Raw genomic sequence first — 15895 nt, 5'->3', positions numbered from 1 at the left:
TTCCGTGCCCTAACTTTCTCTGTATTAAATGGCATTCTTTGTAATTTCCTCAGCCCTGTCCAAACCCCGTCCCCACAGCGATGACTACACAACCATGAGGAAGGTGCCTCCTCCAAAACCGAAGCGCAGTCCCAACACCAAGCTGTCGGGCTCCTATGAGGAGATCAACGCTGTGGCCCACCACATCCACCAGCTGCGTCCTGCCGACGTAAAGCTAGCCCTGCTGTCCCGTGCCGGGGGGTTCGGAGGGTTCGGCGGTTTGCTGCAGAAAGCGGCCTCTGTGGACGCCCCGCAAGGCTTAGGGCTGAGCCTTTACCAGAGCCGAGATGACGAGGACGTGTACATCGAGATGGTGGGCTCCCAGCCGCGGGCTCGAAGTCTCCAGGAGCCCCCCGACAGTCCCGAGCCGGCCGACTCCGAGGCCGTTTATGAGGAGATGAAATACTATCCTCACGAGGACGGTGCGAAGCCGTCCGCTGTGGTTAGCAAGGCCGCCAAGTTGGAGGCACTCGGCTTGAGCCTGGTTGGATTGGGGCCCTCTCTTTCTCAGACGGACAGCAAACGGATGGCGGACATTTCTCACTCCCGGAGCGCCCCCAACGGTGGAGTCCTCAAAACCCATGGCAAAGACAGCGGCTGTGACATCCCTGCTCCCTTCCCCAACTTGCTTCCCCACCGTCCACCTCTGCTGGTGTTTCCCCCGTCTCCCGTCACCTGCTCCCCTGCGTCAGACGAGTCGCCCCTGACCCCGCTAGAGGTTAAGAAGCTGCCTGTGTTTGAAACAAACCTGAACTACGCCACTGGCCCGGACAGCCCCCTCTCCCCACAGTTTTCCCGCCAGAGGGCCGACTCCTCCCCCAGCCTCACCGTCCTCATGCCAGAGAAAAAGTCCACACCTCCTCTGACCCCTCCACCTCCGCCACCTGCTCCGAATGCTGCTCCTCCTCCTCCCTACAGACCCCCTTCATACTTCCCCTTCCCGCCTGAGGCTAACTTTCTTTCTCTGACCCGAGCAGCGTCCGTCACGGGCAGCTCGGACGCCCCCAAACTCGCATCCTCTAATAGGACAGGCGGGGAACCCCTTGGCAAGCCACCTCCCTACTCCCCTGCCAAGATGTCACGTCCTGAACCCCGGCGAGCACACTCTTGCTCCTCCTCTCCCCTGCTGTTCAACCCAGCCAACGGCAGACCCCTGACCAGCCCGCTGGATGAGCTCAACACTCTGTTCAGCTCCGGGCGCAGCCTGTTGCGGAAGTCCACCCCAGCGCGCAAGATGCGAGACGGAGGTTTGTCAGTAACACACTGTGGGTGCGCGCGCAAACATTTGGGCAGCAGTGCAGGAGTCCGTTATGTGTTCTACCTGCTGCGAGTCTCAGGCTGCTCGGTGGCACATGATTTATTGGGTACTGGGTGATTACCCCTTTGTCGTGGGGTTGTAGGTGAGTAATAACCCCTGGTCTCGTGTGGGGGTGTGGGTTTACACACATGCTCTGTTGAAGTGGTCGAGAGGTGAGATGGAGGCACCCCCCCCCCTCTCTTAGAGACTTCTTCCATTGATTCAAGTGTTGTAACCAGCCACCCTTATTGGACCACTTGAGGCAACGCGTCTGTTCCAGAACCCGGAGACGTAACACGTTACCAAAAGAGCTAGCTGGTGTTGCCCATTAGGCTCCATGCTGCACTAAAATATGGATCTAGCTGCGTTTGTAGCTCTATGCGCTACATTAAGAGCACATACACATTGATGAACAGGTTGTCCTTTGCAAACGGAGGCCTGACATGTTTCACACGTAAAACCATAAAGGGGGAGGTTCCTCAGGTCAACGGTTCCAAACCCACAAAGAGACTTACTTTTTGGTTGGCTTTATGAGACTGAATTTTTACCGTCAGCTGGAGGAAGCACGGGCATTTGGGAAAAGAAACTGTCTTGTCCAACTCTGTTTTTGTCGCAGTCCTTGTTTGCTCCAAGTGTATTTGTTGTGGCCGGGTGAATAATACATGAGCAGTAGTGAGATGAGTATGGATATCAAATATTGAACAGCTCATTCATGTTCTACTGAAAGCACTGTCACTGCTGTTAAAATCTAGTGAACGTGTTGCTCTCCATAATCGCTCATCCTGCTTGAGTCTCATACAATTGTGCTTCTGCCTAATTTAGATGAGACAAAGTGGTGTGTGTGTGTGTGTGTGTGTGTGTGTCGTAAGTAAAGTAAATCCCGAGGCCTCAAATGACATCTCGCTCTTACTCTAAGAACCTGGACGTGCACAGGAGGAGCCCTGGCGTCATGGAAACGGTGTGTGTGACCGGTGAACATGGCACTGGGGTTCACGACCCAGCTGTTATTTCGAGCGGGCATAGCGAGGCGCTCCACTTAGATCAGAGCGTGTGGGGGATGCCGACGGGCTTAACGGGATGGCGTACTTCCGTTCCGTTTCGGCGGCCGGTGTGATACCTGACGCTGTGGGAGGGGCCTTGGGGTTACAGTTGCTATCCCAGACATCTCTGTGAAGAGCAGCTGCCTCTCCTCCTCCTCCTCCTCTCAGGGAGTGACGAACCCACAGGGATGCCTGTGGACGCTGGTCTTCAGGCTTTAGGAAGTTGCTGTCAACGCCCCCATGCCTCGACAGCGACGTACAAATTGGCCGAAACTGTTAAAAAGTCAAACTTCTCCCTCATAGTCCACAAATCCCAAATAATCACCATGAGGCCTCACGAACATGCAACGCTCCTGTGGAGTACCTGTCCTTGGGTGCCTCAGAAACACACACCGACCCCGTGGGACCCAAAGTGGAGTTTGGCGAGTTTATATTTAGGCATCTTGTGACCATGGAGGGACCAGGAGGCACACATTCTCAGTATGGGACAGCAGCTGACAAATTCCCATTCACACTCTCATGCACAAACAGTATGTGCTCAGTCTTTTATTCTTACGGTGTGTCACAGCATGTGGGCCTTGAGGCGCAGAGGCAGCTCATGTGGCGTCACCGCTCTGCCAGACAGAGCCGATGAATCATTTTTTAAATACTTCATAAGCTAGAAGGAGTTTGAGTAAGTCGAGAAGATCCTGGAAATTGACACATGACTCCTTGTGCGGTTTTGGATATCTGTTATGCCTTATCCATTGTAAACTTTATCTGATGTCTACTGCATATGACATGTACTGACATGTAGCGTGTGTTCTATTCCTCCCAGGATTCAATTCTAATATCAATCTGCCAGGGAGGGAAGATTATGGCTCGGCCCCCACCTCGCCATCTCTGCAGCTACAGGACAAGAACGCTAACAACCACACGCATCCTCGCTGCCCGAGCCCCGCCCCCATGGAGAACGGCAACCAGATCTCCAATGGTAAATCGTGCACGTTTACATGCATAATTCAGGAAGCAAGAAAACTGTCCTGTGGAGTGAAGTAAGCACCTTCTGCCCAAATCACAACATAATCACATCAGCACTTAAATACTTTTCACATAAAGAGAAGGAAAGGTTTGACATGGTTGGAAATTCCTTGCTTTTTTTTTGACATTTATTTGTTTCTGCTTGTGTTCGAAGGGAGAGATGTGCGTCTGTGTGTGAGAGGACTCGCTCTCGCATTCTTTTGCAATGTAATGTATTTTTGGTTTTGTGTGTTCAGGGTCACGAGAGGACGAGAGTCACAGCAAGTCCAACACTTCCAGCGCCACTTCTCTGCACAGACACATGGACAGCCATCATACTCAGGTAAACGCATAGACACACACAACAGTGCAAACTGCGCACACTAACCCGGAGACAATGGCAACACAACTGTCAGGCATGTATTTTTTTGTGGGTTGGTCGACATTTTGAATGGACAGGAAAGTGACCTCCTTTGAGCAACATGTTTCACGGGTGACATGTGATCTTTCTCTGGCTCTGCAGACAGGTGTCTGGTTACAGGATTCAATTAAATGTCCCGCACAGGTGCTCACGTGCACACACACAAACTCGGCCCCTGATATATGCAATTTGATAAAAGTCTGATGACCACCTAAAAATCATCATGAATTAAAGAACTTTTGGGAAAAAAGACACCACAAACTGACAACTCCACGTATTTTAAAAGGCCTTAATAATGTAATCCGTTATAAGCATAGAGGTGTTTGATCTCACTCAAATGACTAACAACTCTTCAGGCACGGCGTCACAACGTGGAGCCACAAAGCTCTCATGACAACTATCTGCTGCATCACCGCAAGCAAAAATAGATATTTGATAGGATTGTCTTTTATTAACAAAGCCCACCTTTATATTCTTTTGATTTGTGCTTTCTTTTGTTTATCCATCATCAAACTAAAGTATTCCCCCAAGAAGTTACTACAATATTGCATTACATGTCATTTAGCTGACACTTTTATCCAAAGCAACTTACAATAAGGCCATTTCAACAACAACAACATGTAATTGTTTGTAGACCCATACTGAATTATTAGCTTGTTGAGCAAATCATTCTGTTTTGGATTTATATCTTATTATAACTTCCACTTTCTTATAATGTATCTAGTCCACCTGTAACCTGTATTTACGGAGAGACAAGATGAGATCTGTTTGCAAACAATACACTCAGTACTAATGCGCGTGTGCCTCCAACGGCCCGTCTCAACTATCTTTATGGTGGATGTATTCGTATAGACCAGCAATCATTACCGGTCAGCTGAGCTCTCGATAAAATCCCTTTTATTAAAATCAGTAATGCGTTACAAAGCGTAAGCACGAGTTAATAAAAGCGACTGCAGTCGTTCTATTAATGTTCGGCCACAAAGCATTTTGTACACTAAATGTGTTCATATGCTTCTAAAACATGAAAGAAGAGGGCAAAACTTAAACTATAAAACTATATTAAAAATACCCCCCAAAAGATCCTTAGCGCGCACACACACACACACACACACACACACACACACACACACACACACACACACACAGCCTCAGACTTCCACTGTGTTGTTACTAAGTTCATGTCCACAGGCTCAGCAGTGAACCCACAAACTCAAACAGGAAATTTGATTTATTTAAGACACCGGCTGTCATAACAACAATCGATCTACTGATATTAACATTGCAGCCTTTTCTGCAGGTTATCCAGTTATTCAATAACTGCATCGGTTTCACCTGGAAGTCGAATTACAGCTAAAATGTCAATCACAAAGGAAATTCTCTGATCAATATTCTGTGTTGCTGCATCCATTATTACAGAATACAGTCTTTTCATCCCGCTCCAGAAAGTTTTGCCACACAAAAACTGATTCAGATTCATCACAGACTGCTTCAGTCAGTGGTTTGGTATCACTGTCAGTGGTGCATGAAGCACAAGAACGAACAAAGCACATAGTGTCCCTCTTTCAGGAGCTAAGGACATTCATAAGATACTGCCACTAGAGACGTGGAGGGCATGAAATGTACCCACTTCACAATTCTCAGGTTGCCTACACATTAGGGATGAACTCAGCCGCTTGAGGCTGCCGAGAAAGTCTAAAACACATTTGTGCTGCAAATGTAATGGTCCAGTGTTCCAAATTCTGACTATTGAGCTATCAGGCTGCATGGAAATGACTTTCTCTCTCTCTCTTCCTCCTTTTGGTTCTAATGAGCTCTGCTGTTATCCTCACTCCCCTCTTTTATCTTCCAGAGGGGTCATCTCAACTTTTCTCCGTTCGGTGCGGGGGCAGCCCTCTAAAACAGCGAGGAGGGGGGATCGGGGGGGGGGTTCACAGGAAGCCCTGTTCACATGTAGGGATGTGGTGAGTGTACGTCCTTGCTCGCTACTCTCCGGCCCCAATAGCAGCGCTTTTCATAGACCCTTTGTGGGATCGTGAAATGAATGATCACGCATTAAAAACGAGCCCTTTCTTGGTAATACTCCACACAGTCTATTCTTAGGAAGGAGTTACCCTCCTAAAAATGTTTAGTTGTCTCCTTCGTGGATAATGAAGAGTATGGTCATCTTGCATTTGCTAGTTACTTATCTTTCCAATTATAAAGAGCATTTGAAAGGACAGTTCTCCCCTAGATACATATTTTTCCAACATTGGAAATAAACAAACCAACAATGTGAAACGGCACCGTTAATGCAGGGAGTTTATGTGACGAATTTCTGGTTACTTTAATCTGAAGATTCAGATGGTGGCCCCTCAGAGGAAACCTCTTGAAAACCGCTGCTTTTTGGCTTCCCCGACTTCCCTTGTTTACTGTGCTCTTTTTTTTTTTTTTTTTAAACACTGGTGTTTAAACACCAATGTTTAAAAAAAAAAGAAAAGGAAAAAGACCTTATCTGGGATCAACAATCGGATGCAAGAATGAGTGACACTGCTGCTCCGCCCTCCTCTCTCTCATCTGTGTACCTGCTCATCATTTCCCCTTTTCATCCACATTATTAGTTGTTTGATTCTTTTAAGATTTGAAAAACGATCTACGTTGTTCTTGTGTGAGAGGATGGGTTGCACTTCTTAACATTTAGGTTTTTTCTCAGTGCTTTTTTGTCAGTGCAGTTACTTCTGACTAAAAGTGTCCCAATCTAAGGAGCCTGCATCTGTCTGACATAAGCTCACTGTAGAAAACATGAGAACTAGTGGTTGGTTGCTGGTATCCTTTAACTTGTATCTTGATTCTTTACTTCAGCAATGCGGTGTGTTGTCTGGAACAGGTTCATTACCATGAGTTCATTCAAAAGATGGGGAACGACTCAGTGACCCAGAATGCCTTTCAATTAGCTGCATTCCACACCGTGTTTGTATAGGATTAGCAGATCTAATGGGATAAATGACCAGGAAACGATGCAGGAAGACCAGGGGGATGGACAACTCCATTAGGAATGAATGGACTGGCCTGTTCTGGTTCCTGTAGTTAGTAGTCAACAGCAGTCTAGACTAAATGACGGGTGATAGACATTAATATTCTTAGTTTTTCTCCTTGGCTGTAATTCTGATTCACGTGAGAGGAGGATTGTGCCACATATTTGCTACTTAGAATAATAACCATAAAGATGAGAATGACAGACAAGGATGGTGTTCCGTGTTTGTCAGTGCTAAAGTGTTTGTTTTGAATAAAAGTATCATAGTGAAATCTGAAACGTAACTCATTCCAAATTTCCCAGAACCATCTTGCGCGACCAACGGCATCACTTCCTTGCAGCAGAGCCTCTTTTTTGCCGCCATTTGCTTTACTCCTCGTGGTTGTGGGGCAAATCTAGAAATACACACTATTTGGTAAAAGATGATGTGATGTTTACACCTGGAGCTGTTCATTTTCTGCACCAATATATAGAAAATAATGTGCATTCAGGGTGTTTATGTGATGCGTGGATTAGAAAACACACGTGTTTGTCGGTTTTCTGAGCCACACTGTGGCCTCACTGCATTCTGTCTTTGAGTGACAGTTTGAAGTGACCACTACACTTGCGACATTACCATTTTATTAGCATAACATTACCAACCATTAACATGCTGGTCAGGACATGGGCTCCCTCCCCCACGCAATTGTAAGAGAGGGCGCGGTTAAGAAGTGAGATGTATGAGGATGTCTGGGCTGCTTTATTAAATTGTTTCAGCAATTTCATATCAATTCATATCAGTTTTGATAGATGACACCTAATAGGGGAACACAATTAAAAATATAAGGAGCTCAATTGGAGTGTTTCGGGTACCAGTAAGAGAAGAAAGAACTAAATTGTCATACAGTCTGAGTAACAGAATACTGAATGATCTCTCAGGATGGATATGTGATCTGTAAAAAGTTGAGCTTGGCCTCAATACTTTTGCCAGATGACCTTGCGTTGGGCCACAAACTATGAATCTATTAAAATGTTCTCTCAGAACTATTGCATTGTAATGTCCTGGTATCTGATGTTGCATTATTGGGAGAGTGTCTGGGTGAGAGTGTGTGTGTGTGTGTGTGTGTGTGTGTGTGTGTTTGTGTGTCCATGTACAGTCATGCATCGCAGGACACGGTGTTCCTACTTGTCTACTGTTCCAGTAGCTGGTGTTCCTGGCCGGCGCCAGAGCAGAGAATAGCCTGGCAGGGAGGTGTAAATTATGGATTAGGTCACTGGGTACGGTGCTTGTGCAGTCAATCAATGTGTATGTGTGATTGAGTGCGTGTGCATATGGACACTCACAGGTGTGCGGTTGTCCAAATATGTGCACATGATCCTGCTTATGTGTTTATGTCAAAGCATGTGGCAATATGCGGAGGAAATGTTCCAATTTATTTATTGCTTTACTTTATTTAGCTGAAGGCGAAGGAGGGCGGTAGAAGCAACGCCCGGCACAGGGAACAATGCACGAAACTGAGATCAAAGCATCGAGTACAGATTAATAGGTTCCATCCATCCATCCATTGTCAAACCGCTTATCCTGCACACAGGGTCGCGGGGGGGCTGGAGTCAGATTAATAGGTTTCATGAGAAATTAAAAAAATACATGACTGGTGATACACTGTCACAATGAAATGACTCCTATCAAAATACTTTAATCAAAAATGCATTTACATTACTGACACTATATAGGAGATAATACAGCGTATTCCTTGTCATAGTGTCATTGTTGCACAGGGGGACATTCAGGATTCATACGGTTTTATTCTGAGCAACATCCTTCAGCTATAATCACTCACTAGTGCAGTTAATGTGTATTAATCCTTGACTAAAACACTCTGTGACGAATATACTAGTTAGTCCTGTTGGAATCACATCTATTGAAAACCACAGCACGTGTTTTAGGAATTTACGTGACCTCTCCGTAATGAACTATATGTTTCTTAAAGATTTCCAGCTTCAGGAGGAATCAATGGGCTGTGGGGCTGTGCTGGGGCAGGATAGGGAGGTCAGCGTAAGAATGTTCGTAGGAATAATGTAAAGTATAGTAATGCCCACCTGATCCTTTAGATCTTCTCTCCGGCCATGAGGGAACCGTTATTTGCACTTTCACAGCCCATCAAGTGCCCCCATTACATCCTCTGCTTCCAGAAAGAGCGTTCCAGAAAGACGCCGATTTGAATTCCTGTCTGATCAGTTTACACGGGGGTGTACTGGCAGATGACAGATGATGTTCTTTGCACAGAACGATAGCCGTGTGTGCACCTTTTGAGCATTTGACCCGAGAAGAAACCGGAGCCACTGGAGTTGCTCGCTGCACAAGGATCCCCTGTGTACTTCACAGGACCTTCTTTCTAGTGCGTCCAGGGACAGAATATGGAACGGAGTAGCGCTGTCAGTCAAAGGAGGGATCCCCCAGTGCTTCCCTCTGTTACCGGTTAACTTTGATAGGAAAGGCCAGCCCAGTGATCGCCGCCTTATTCGATGATGGTATTTTTGAATATCTTGGTCCGTTTTGGGACTCTTTTGCAATGAAATGAGCTACTTTTTCTTTTATAAAAACATTGTCATTCACACTTCCTTTTCCCTACTTCCTCCGATCCCAGCGTAGTCATTTCACCTTTCTGTCATCCATTTCTTTACTGTGTGTTTTTAAATGTAAACATGCTCTGTTTCTCTCCTCGGTGCTCCAGGTGTTCCAGCGCCTGCGTCTGTCCAGCAGGGACCAGAGTGTCACCCTTGGGGAGCTTCTGCGATGGCGGCGAGCGCAGTGTGAGGGGCGGGGTGACTGGAGGCACCGTCCATCCCAGTCCCCGCCCCCCACGCTGCTCTGGACCAATAGGAAGGCCTCTCCATGACAGAGGTTGTGAGCTGCACTCTTATGCATCGGCCCTGCTTTTCTTTTTCTTTTCTTTTTTATACGTGGACCATCCGACCTCGATGCTCAGGGGCGAAGTCGTCGCTCCAAGACCCAAAGCATGAGCCTTGTCCCTGGGCCCAAAGCGCCGCCTCGGCACCTCTTGACTCGAGGATTGCCCCGAAGATCAGCCCTCTGTAGCGCCGGCAATTGTCTGTAAAAAAAACCCCAAACAAACAAAACAACATGTGGAATTCTGACACAGCAAAGGTCCATGAGGTTGTGATTTAAGTCATTCAGATGATTTTTCTTTTCAGTTCTGCTGAGAAGTATGATGTCCAGGCTGAATTAAAGATCAGACCAGCAGTGTTTTAATAGTAGTCAGATATTAAAGGGTCCTTTTAGTCTCTTTGTATCATGTTGTTCTGCTGCAGACAAAGAAGTTGGACCCTTGAATATGGTGCTGATTCCGCTGGACGTGCTGTCCTGTGCTGTTCCCATGAATGCTTGTGTGTGTGTGTGCGCCGCAGACGCTCAGAAGTTTACATGTCAACAGACGTCTTCGTACGCCTCCAGTTTTTAGCATCAGTGGACTGGCTCCGATATGGGACCTTTTTGCAACCAGAGGTCAGAGTAACCTCAGTATATCCCAGGGTGCACTTCTCTCTTTCTCTCATAGTGACGACCAGCCTTTTGAGGAATAAAAACCTCCAGCTTCAATGGCACCTACTGCGCTAACCTTTACTAGGAAACAGAGCCAAAACCAGTCCTGCTTTGGTTTAAGGTGTGACGGCAACGCCAAAGTTACAGAGCTTTAGCTGGCAGGTATACAGTTTGTTGTGAACAAAGACTGTGCCAAAGTGACACAACTTGTGAAAGATGCGTCTAAACTAACAAGTATAGTTCTAAGATCAAATATATACACACATAGTCCTCGAATATAGAAATGTACAGACTGAGTTTAAATGACCAAATATAGGTGGTGCTGCGATTCAGTGGTGTTTCTAGATCGGCCAGAAGGAAGAAAAATAAATAAGAATTGTGCGTTGTTGTTCAGGAGATTGTGCAGAGCTCAGGAACTCGCGCACGGACAAACCCTATTGTACAGATTCCTCCACCTTCCACGCCCTCCCCTCATCTCCGCCCTTAACCCGAACTAGCAGACCCCTTCCCCCACTTGGTCATTGACCCCCACCCCGCACACACACACCTTCTCAATGGGTATAACCTGCTCTACTGGTGTTTCCATGGTAACTGCTTTGTAAATAGTGACCAGTGTTGTATGTTCTAGCTTTCACTACAAGAGGAGAAGCACAGAGATAGAATTAAAAGGTGAGGAGGAGGTAAGATAATACTGTCTATGATGGTGAAACGAAGATTCCAGAATGTCTTGGGTTAGATGCAATGACTAAGGTAAAGAGAAGAGGTTTATTTTAGGATGGAATACCTTTTTTTTCTCAGAATGATTGTCTACTATGAAATTCTCTATTCGCTATCCATCCTTAGTTGTTTGGTTGTAGTTCCTCTGATGCGATGCAGATGTTTTAGTGCACAATGTTGATGTGGTTTCTTGTTGACTTCTCAATGGGCTGGATGTGTCTCAACGAGCTGTTTGGTCAGCGGAGATCGGTTCGGATTGTTTAGAGCCACAAAGTATCAATGGCTGTAATTGATTTCTCATTCCCACTGATTGATTCAGCCTTACGAATTAGCAGTCCCATCACAGGATCGATCTCGGCTGCTGTCACTGCGCCTTGGTGCACAAATATTCAAGAGGAATTAGAGAAGATCGCTGATATTCAAGAGATGGCGACTGAGCTGAGCTGTGCTTTCGACTGACTGGCTGAATGTATAGACTTTTATTTTAAACTGTTACTGCCTGAAACCCTGTGTAACTTATTACTGAAACATGCACCTGTATCTTACAGTGTACCTGACTCCTCAATGTGATTCTTGTCTTCAGAAGTTATGCGTCAAGTTTTATTATATATTTTTTGTCTTTTAAGGGGCTAGTAAGGATGCAGCATTTTTTAATAATCTATTGATTTGCTCCATGATTCACACTTTGGATGCTGCTATTGGGGTTGCATGAATAGTGCAGTAATGCAATGCAGAACTATGTCAAACATCCACATCATAGTATGGTTCAGCTCGTTCACACAAGGACTCAAATGTATCCGCAATCAAGCAAAATAGAAAAGAACCAAGAACAAGCCTATGATCCACGCCAATAAAAGAACTTACATCCTCTCCATTGGCCCTTCATTATGATAAGTGTTCGCTTACTCATGTTTATTATGGATGTTTACTGAAACGATGAAATGAGATGAATTGTTTTTTTTATTGTCTTTTAAAGAATATCAGCGCTTGTATGCATGAGAATATGTGCTCATGCAGAAAAAGACTGTCTAATGTGAACTGCTCCTTACTGCACTGTGAATTCCCACACTGTCCATCCATCTACATCCACCTTAGCATATCGGCTGCATCGGATACGATCCCCGGCCGTAGCTCTGTTGTATGCGTTGGTCATCTGCCAGTCGCTTCCGTTAGTACGGAATCTAAAACGCTCGTCTCTGAGATCCGCTCTCTGGTGCTACAGCCAGTGCCGATTGGCCAACTTGTTGTCCCTAGTCCACTTACAGCCGTTTGGAGACACAATATTTTAGCATCTGAATGGGGGCATCTCACTGCCTTTCATAGTGTTCTTTTTTTTATTTTTTTATTTTATGGTAATGTTTCTTTTGTACATGACATTTTTAACAGGCATAATATGTGGTTGTGGATAGAAAAGATTGTATGTGATGTTTCATCATTATGTTTCCACTGTTTTATAAGTCTACCTGTACAGCAATAAAGCACAATTGTGTCAATGCCAGCGTTAATGTTTGTGCATGCACACATAAAATCTAATTTATTTAAATTCAAAGATTCTGATGCATAAGAGTCTGTATCCGTTGGGTAGTTTTTCAGATTCTGTCATCATTGGGTCTCGCAAGCTCACTATTATTTTTGTCACTTTTCCTCACTAATTTTTATAGTAGAAACTTGATTCAAATATTTCGTCTAATTTATATACATTTTCATACCATTCCTATGGTGGAAATATTTCTAATTTCCCTGGAAAAATAATTTAGTATTGAAAATGGACAAATTTCCGAATTTGTGCATAAAACATTTGTTCAAATCTTAAGTAATCATTCCTACTTTCAGCTGGAAACTTCATTAAACACTAGATAAAACCATTGCTATTCACATGTTGTGCTTTGTGGGTTCGATTAAACTTTAATAGTAACTGGTGTTAACCGCAAACTCCCATTTTCACAGCATTCACACCCAAAAAAAGTAGTTGTTACCAGTGCGAATCTATTGCACTCCGCTGTGCTTTTGTTTCCAAACTGCCACACTTCATCATTTACAAACTGTAAAAAGGTCCGTGATTGAGTAGATATGTGGGCTTGATGTGTGTGTATTTCACTGTGAAGATTGTGATGCGTGGAGAAAAATCAGCTATAGTTGTTAATTATAACTAGAACAATGTAAGAAAAGACCCTTCTGTTAAATGTGGGTGGACCGATCCGGTGAGAAGTTGAATACGTTTGCAGGGCTGATAAGAGTGAAGGGAGCCGGACAAGCTGCTGCCTCCTCCAGGTGTTTACTAAACTGTCTTGTTTTTCACTTGGAATCAGGTCGAGACAAGCCGCAGTCGTTTCAGCTGGAAAAACTGTCTTCCCACATAAATTATCCGCTAGAGTAACTTGGAGGAATGTTTCCCCGAAGCAGTAGTTCCTAGGAAGCTTCCCGACGAGTGTGGGAGGTTGGAAGGTTATCCGTCAGTGTGTGTCATGGTCTTCTACCGGAGGGGGGTGACTCACACACACGTGTGTGTGTGTGTGTACAGTGTTTCCTTTGAGTGAAACAAAACTATATAATAGTGAAAAATGTCTGACCTTGTGTCATCTCCTCTCTAATCTCATCTTTAACAGCTTACCCCGGGTGGGTCGCAGGGGACAACATTTCCGGCAGCGGCCCCCAAACCTTTCCCGGCTACCAGCTCTGACTGAGGGATCCCAAGATAAATCCCCAGATATGAGACATTTATGTTCCTTATCTTTGTCCATCGTTACTACTGATACAGCTACCTGGAATTTTTGTGATTATTTCTTTTGGAAACTGGAATCAGGAACTTTTATTGCCAAAATATGTTAGTCCTACATGGAATTTGACATGGCGTTTGTTGCATAATAATACATAAAATTACAGCTCATTTAGCTGTCGCTTTTTTTTATTTTTTGAAGATTTTAAATGACTTTGACCTTTCTTCAGTTTTTTAAACCTGCACTATATGCAGATGATCATGTATAACCACACGTCTAAAATAGCACCCATATTTTACCTTTATAAAAGCTCCTTTCATTTTCTCATGCCGTATATGTTCTTCAAGATAGAAGCAAGATATCTGTGAGTGAGTGTTTGATTCAGAGTTTGGGTTGAAAATCTATTGACAGTTTTATAAAAAATAACATTTTTTTTTTTTCCACTAAACTGCACTGTTCACAATGCTTCCAAATAAAAAAAGATCATATTTGAAGTCTTAACACACGGACCCACCCGACATAGGAGGGTTGTTTCCTTTTCACTCCCCCCACTAGACAATGGGGTCACTTTGTCATTTGACCACAGCGGGAGGGGGGAAAATGGCCAAAATGATAATTTGGACCGAGCCGCCTATTGATGCTACACCAGTAAGCCCAGGATCAAACACACATCCCTTCCTCCAAGCCTTCCATTTAGAGCCCTGGTCTCCATCGCTCCCTCGGGGCTTTCCTCAGGAGCCGTTTGTACCACAGTGTGGACCGCATCCATAAATAGCCCCTGCGTGTTTAAAGGGTCAACAAAAAGAAATGAAGGATGGTGGAGATGGCCAGCAATTGTCAGACCTGGCCTCAATGAATGTGTCGACTAATCTGACCACAGGCAGAGGACGACAACAGCGACAAAACACAAAAGCGCCCGCAAATGGCCGTTTAAATAAACCGCTGTATTTGACCACGAGAAGAAAGGTCGGTTTGAATCACGCCAGTTTAAACCCAAACTCTAGGAAGCACAAAACCGAGTGTGCACACGCAGTGTGAAGGAGAAGACAAGATATTGATCATGTGTTCTGGCCCTCGGCCTTCAAACCACCTTTATAAACCCACCAGCGACACGCTGACATACAGCACAGTTTGTCTTTGTGTCTACATGTTTATGTGCTTGACAAACGGAGGCGGCATGATGGAGAAAATGAAAAGCGGTGGGAGCCTCTTCATCTGCGACATTTTAAAGGCCATGGAACACAGGAGTAAACACGATTCCCTCCTATATTGATTACTTGAGAACTGGTTGTAGGGTTTGTGGGTTTATGTTGACTTATAAACAGCCTGGGGACCTGCTCGCTCCAGGCTGATCGATGCAGTGGAGAAAAGGCGCAGGTCAGCAGAGCTGCTCCCTCAGCTGTGAGCCGTCATTGGCTTCGTGGTAGACGGAGGTTTAGGGTTATTCTCCTGACGTAAAAGATGCTGCTCTGTTCCCAAGCGTTTAAAGGCCCCGTAATGTCCATCCCTCAACCCCACTTTTACCGCATTCCCTCACCTCATGATCCTCTTCTCTCCTCTGGTCCTCTTCCTCCACCCCCATCCCCCATTTCTCCATTTTCTCTTTCCTCCTGTGAGCCCGCTGTTGTTCCCTCGTCACCGCTTCGCAGCCCCCCCCCCCACCACCCCCTCGATGGCCCCGGACTTCCGCACGCTGCTCGCTCAAGTATGGAAATCAATAACATCCTCTCAACACTGTCTCAATTTTCAATTAACGACTTTGAGGTCCGTCTCTCCAGACACATCCATCACATCGCATCAGATCAACCTGCAAAGCACCCGATTAGACGTGAACTCGTTAGGCAAGAATCTTACACACACACACTCGGCCAAACAACTACGAAAAACAAGTGTTCTTAAAGCTAGAATAAAATGAAAAGCCTTATGTTTATTATGAAAATGGTCACTAGCAGTCTTCATCCTCTGCGTTTATTCTCTGTAAACATTTTCAGCATTTTGCTTTTGCTCCCAACAACCTTGTTGATGTTTTTGGAGGAAACATCAACGTAAACTCGCACCAAACATGAGAACTAAAGAACTGACGAGTAGCGGAACAATTAAAGAGCCAATTTAGT

General features: G+C 45.2%; 1 protein-coding gene across 6 annotated transcripts in view; it reads left to right on the top strand.

Moving 5' to 3' along the window:
• The window catches only part of myo16 (myosin XVI), a 78745-nt gene extending 66188 nt beyond the window's left edge, over nt 1–12557 (top strand). For 4 of the 6 annotated variants that reach the window (XM_040200816.2, XM_078090280.1, XM_040200817.2 and 1 more), the window contains 4 exons: nt 54–1286; nt 3194–3349; nt 3633–3718; nt 9521–12557. In XM_040200816.2, coding sequence (XP_040056750.2) covers nt 54–1286; nt 3194–3349; nt 3633–3718; nt 9521–9685 — 1640 coding nt within the window. In that variant the 3' untranslated portion in view covers nt 9686–12557. Of the gene's footprint in view, nt 1–53; nt 1287–3193; nt 3350–3632; nt 3719–5645; nt 5758–9520 lie in introns of all 6 variants that reach the window. The other 2 variants (XR_013452968.1, XR_005714354.2) reach the window with 1 other exon arrangement.
• Nucleotides 12558–15895: the final 3338 nt, after the last annotated feature.

The sequence above is a fragment of the Gasterosteus aculeatus genome, chromosome 16 (genome assembly GCF_964276395.1).
Source record: "Gasterosteus aculeatus chromosome 16, fGasAcu3.hap1.1, whole genome shotgun sequence".
In the NCBI taxonomy this organism is placed as follows: Eukaryota; Metazoa; Chordata; class Actinopteri; order Perciformes; family Gasterosteidae; genus Gasterosteus; species Gasterosteus aculeatus.
Note: the sequence above shows the minus strand (reverse complement) of the source record. Positions and strands in the feature narration are given on the sequence as shown.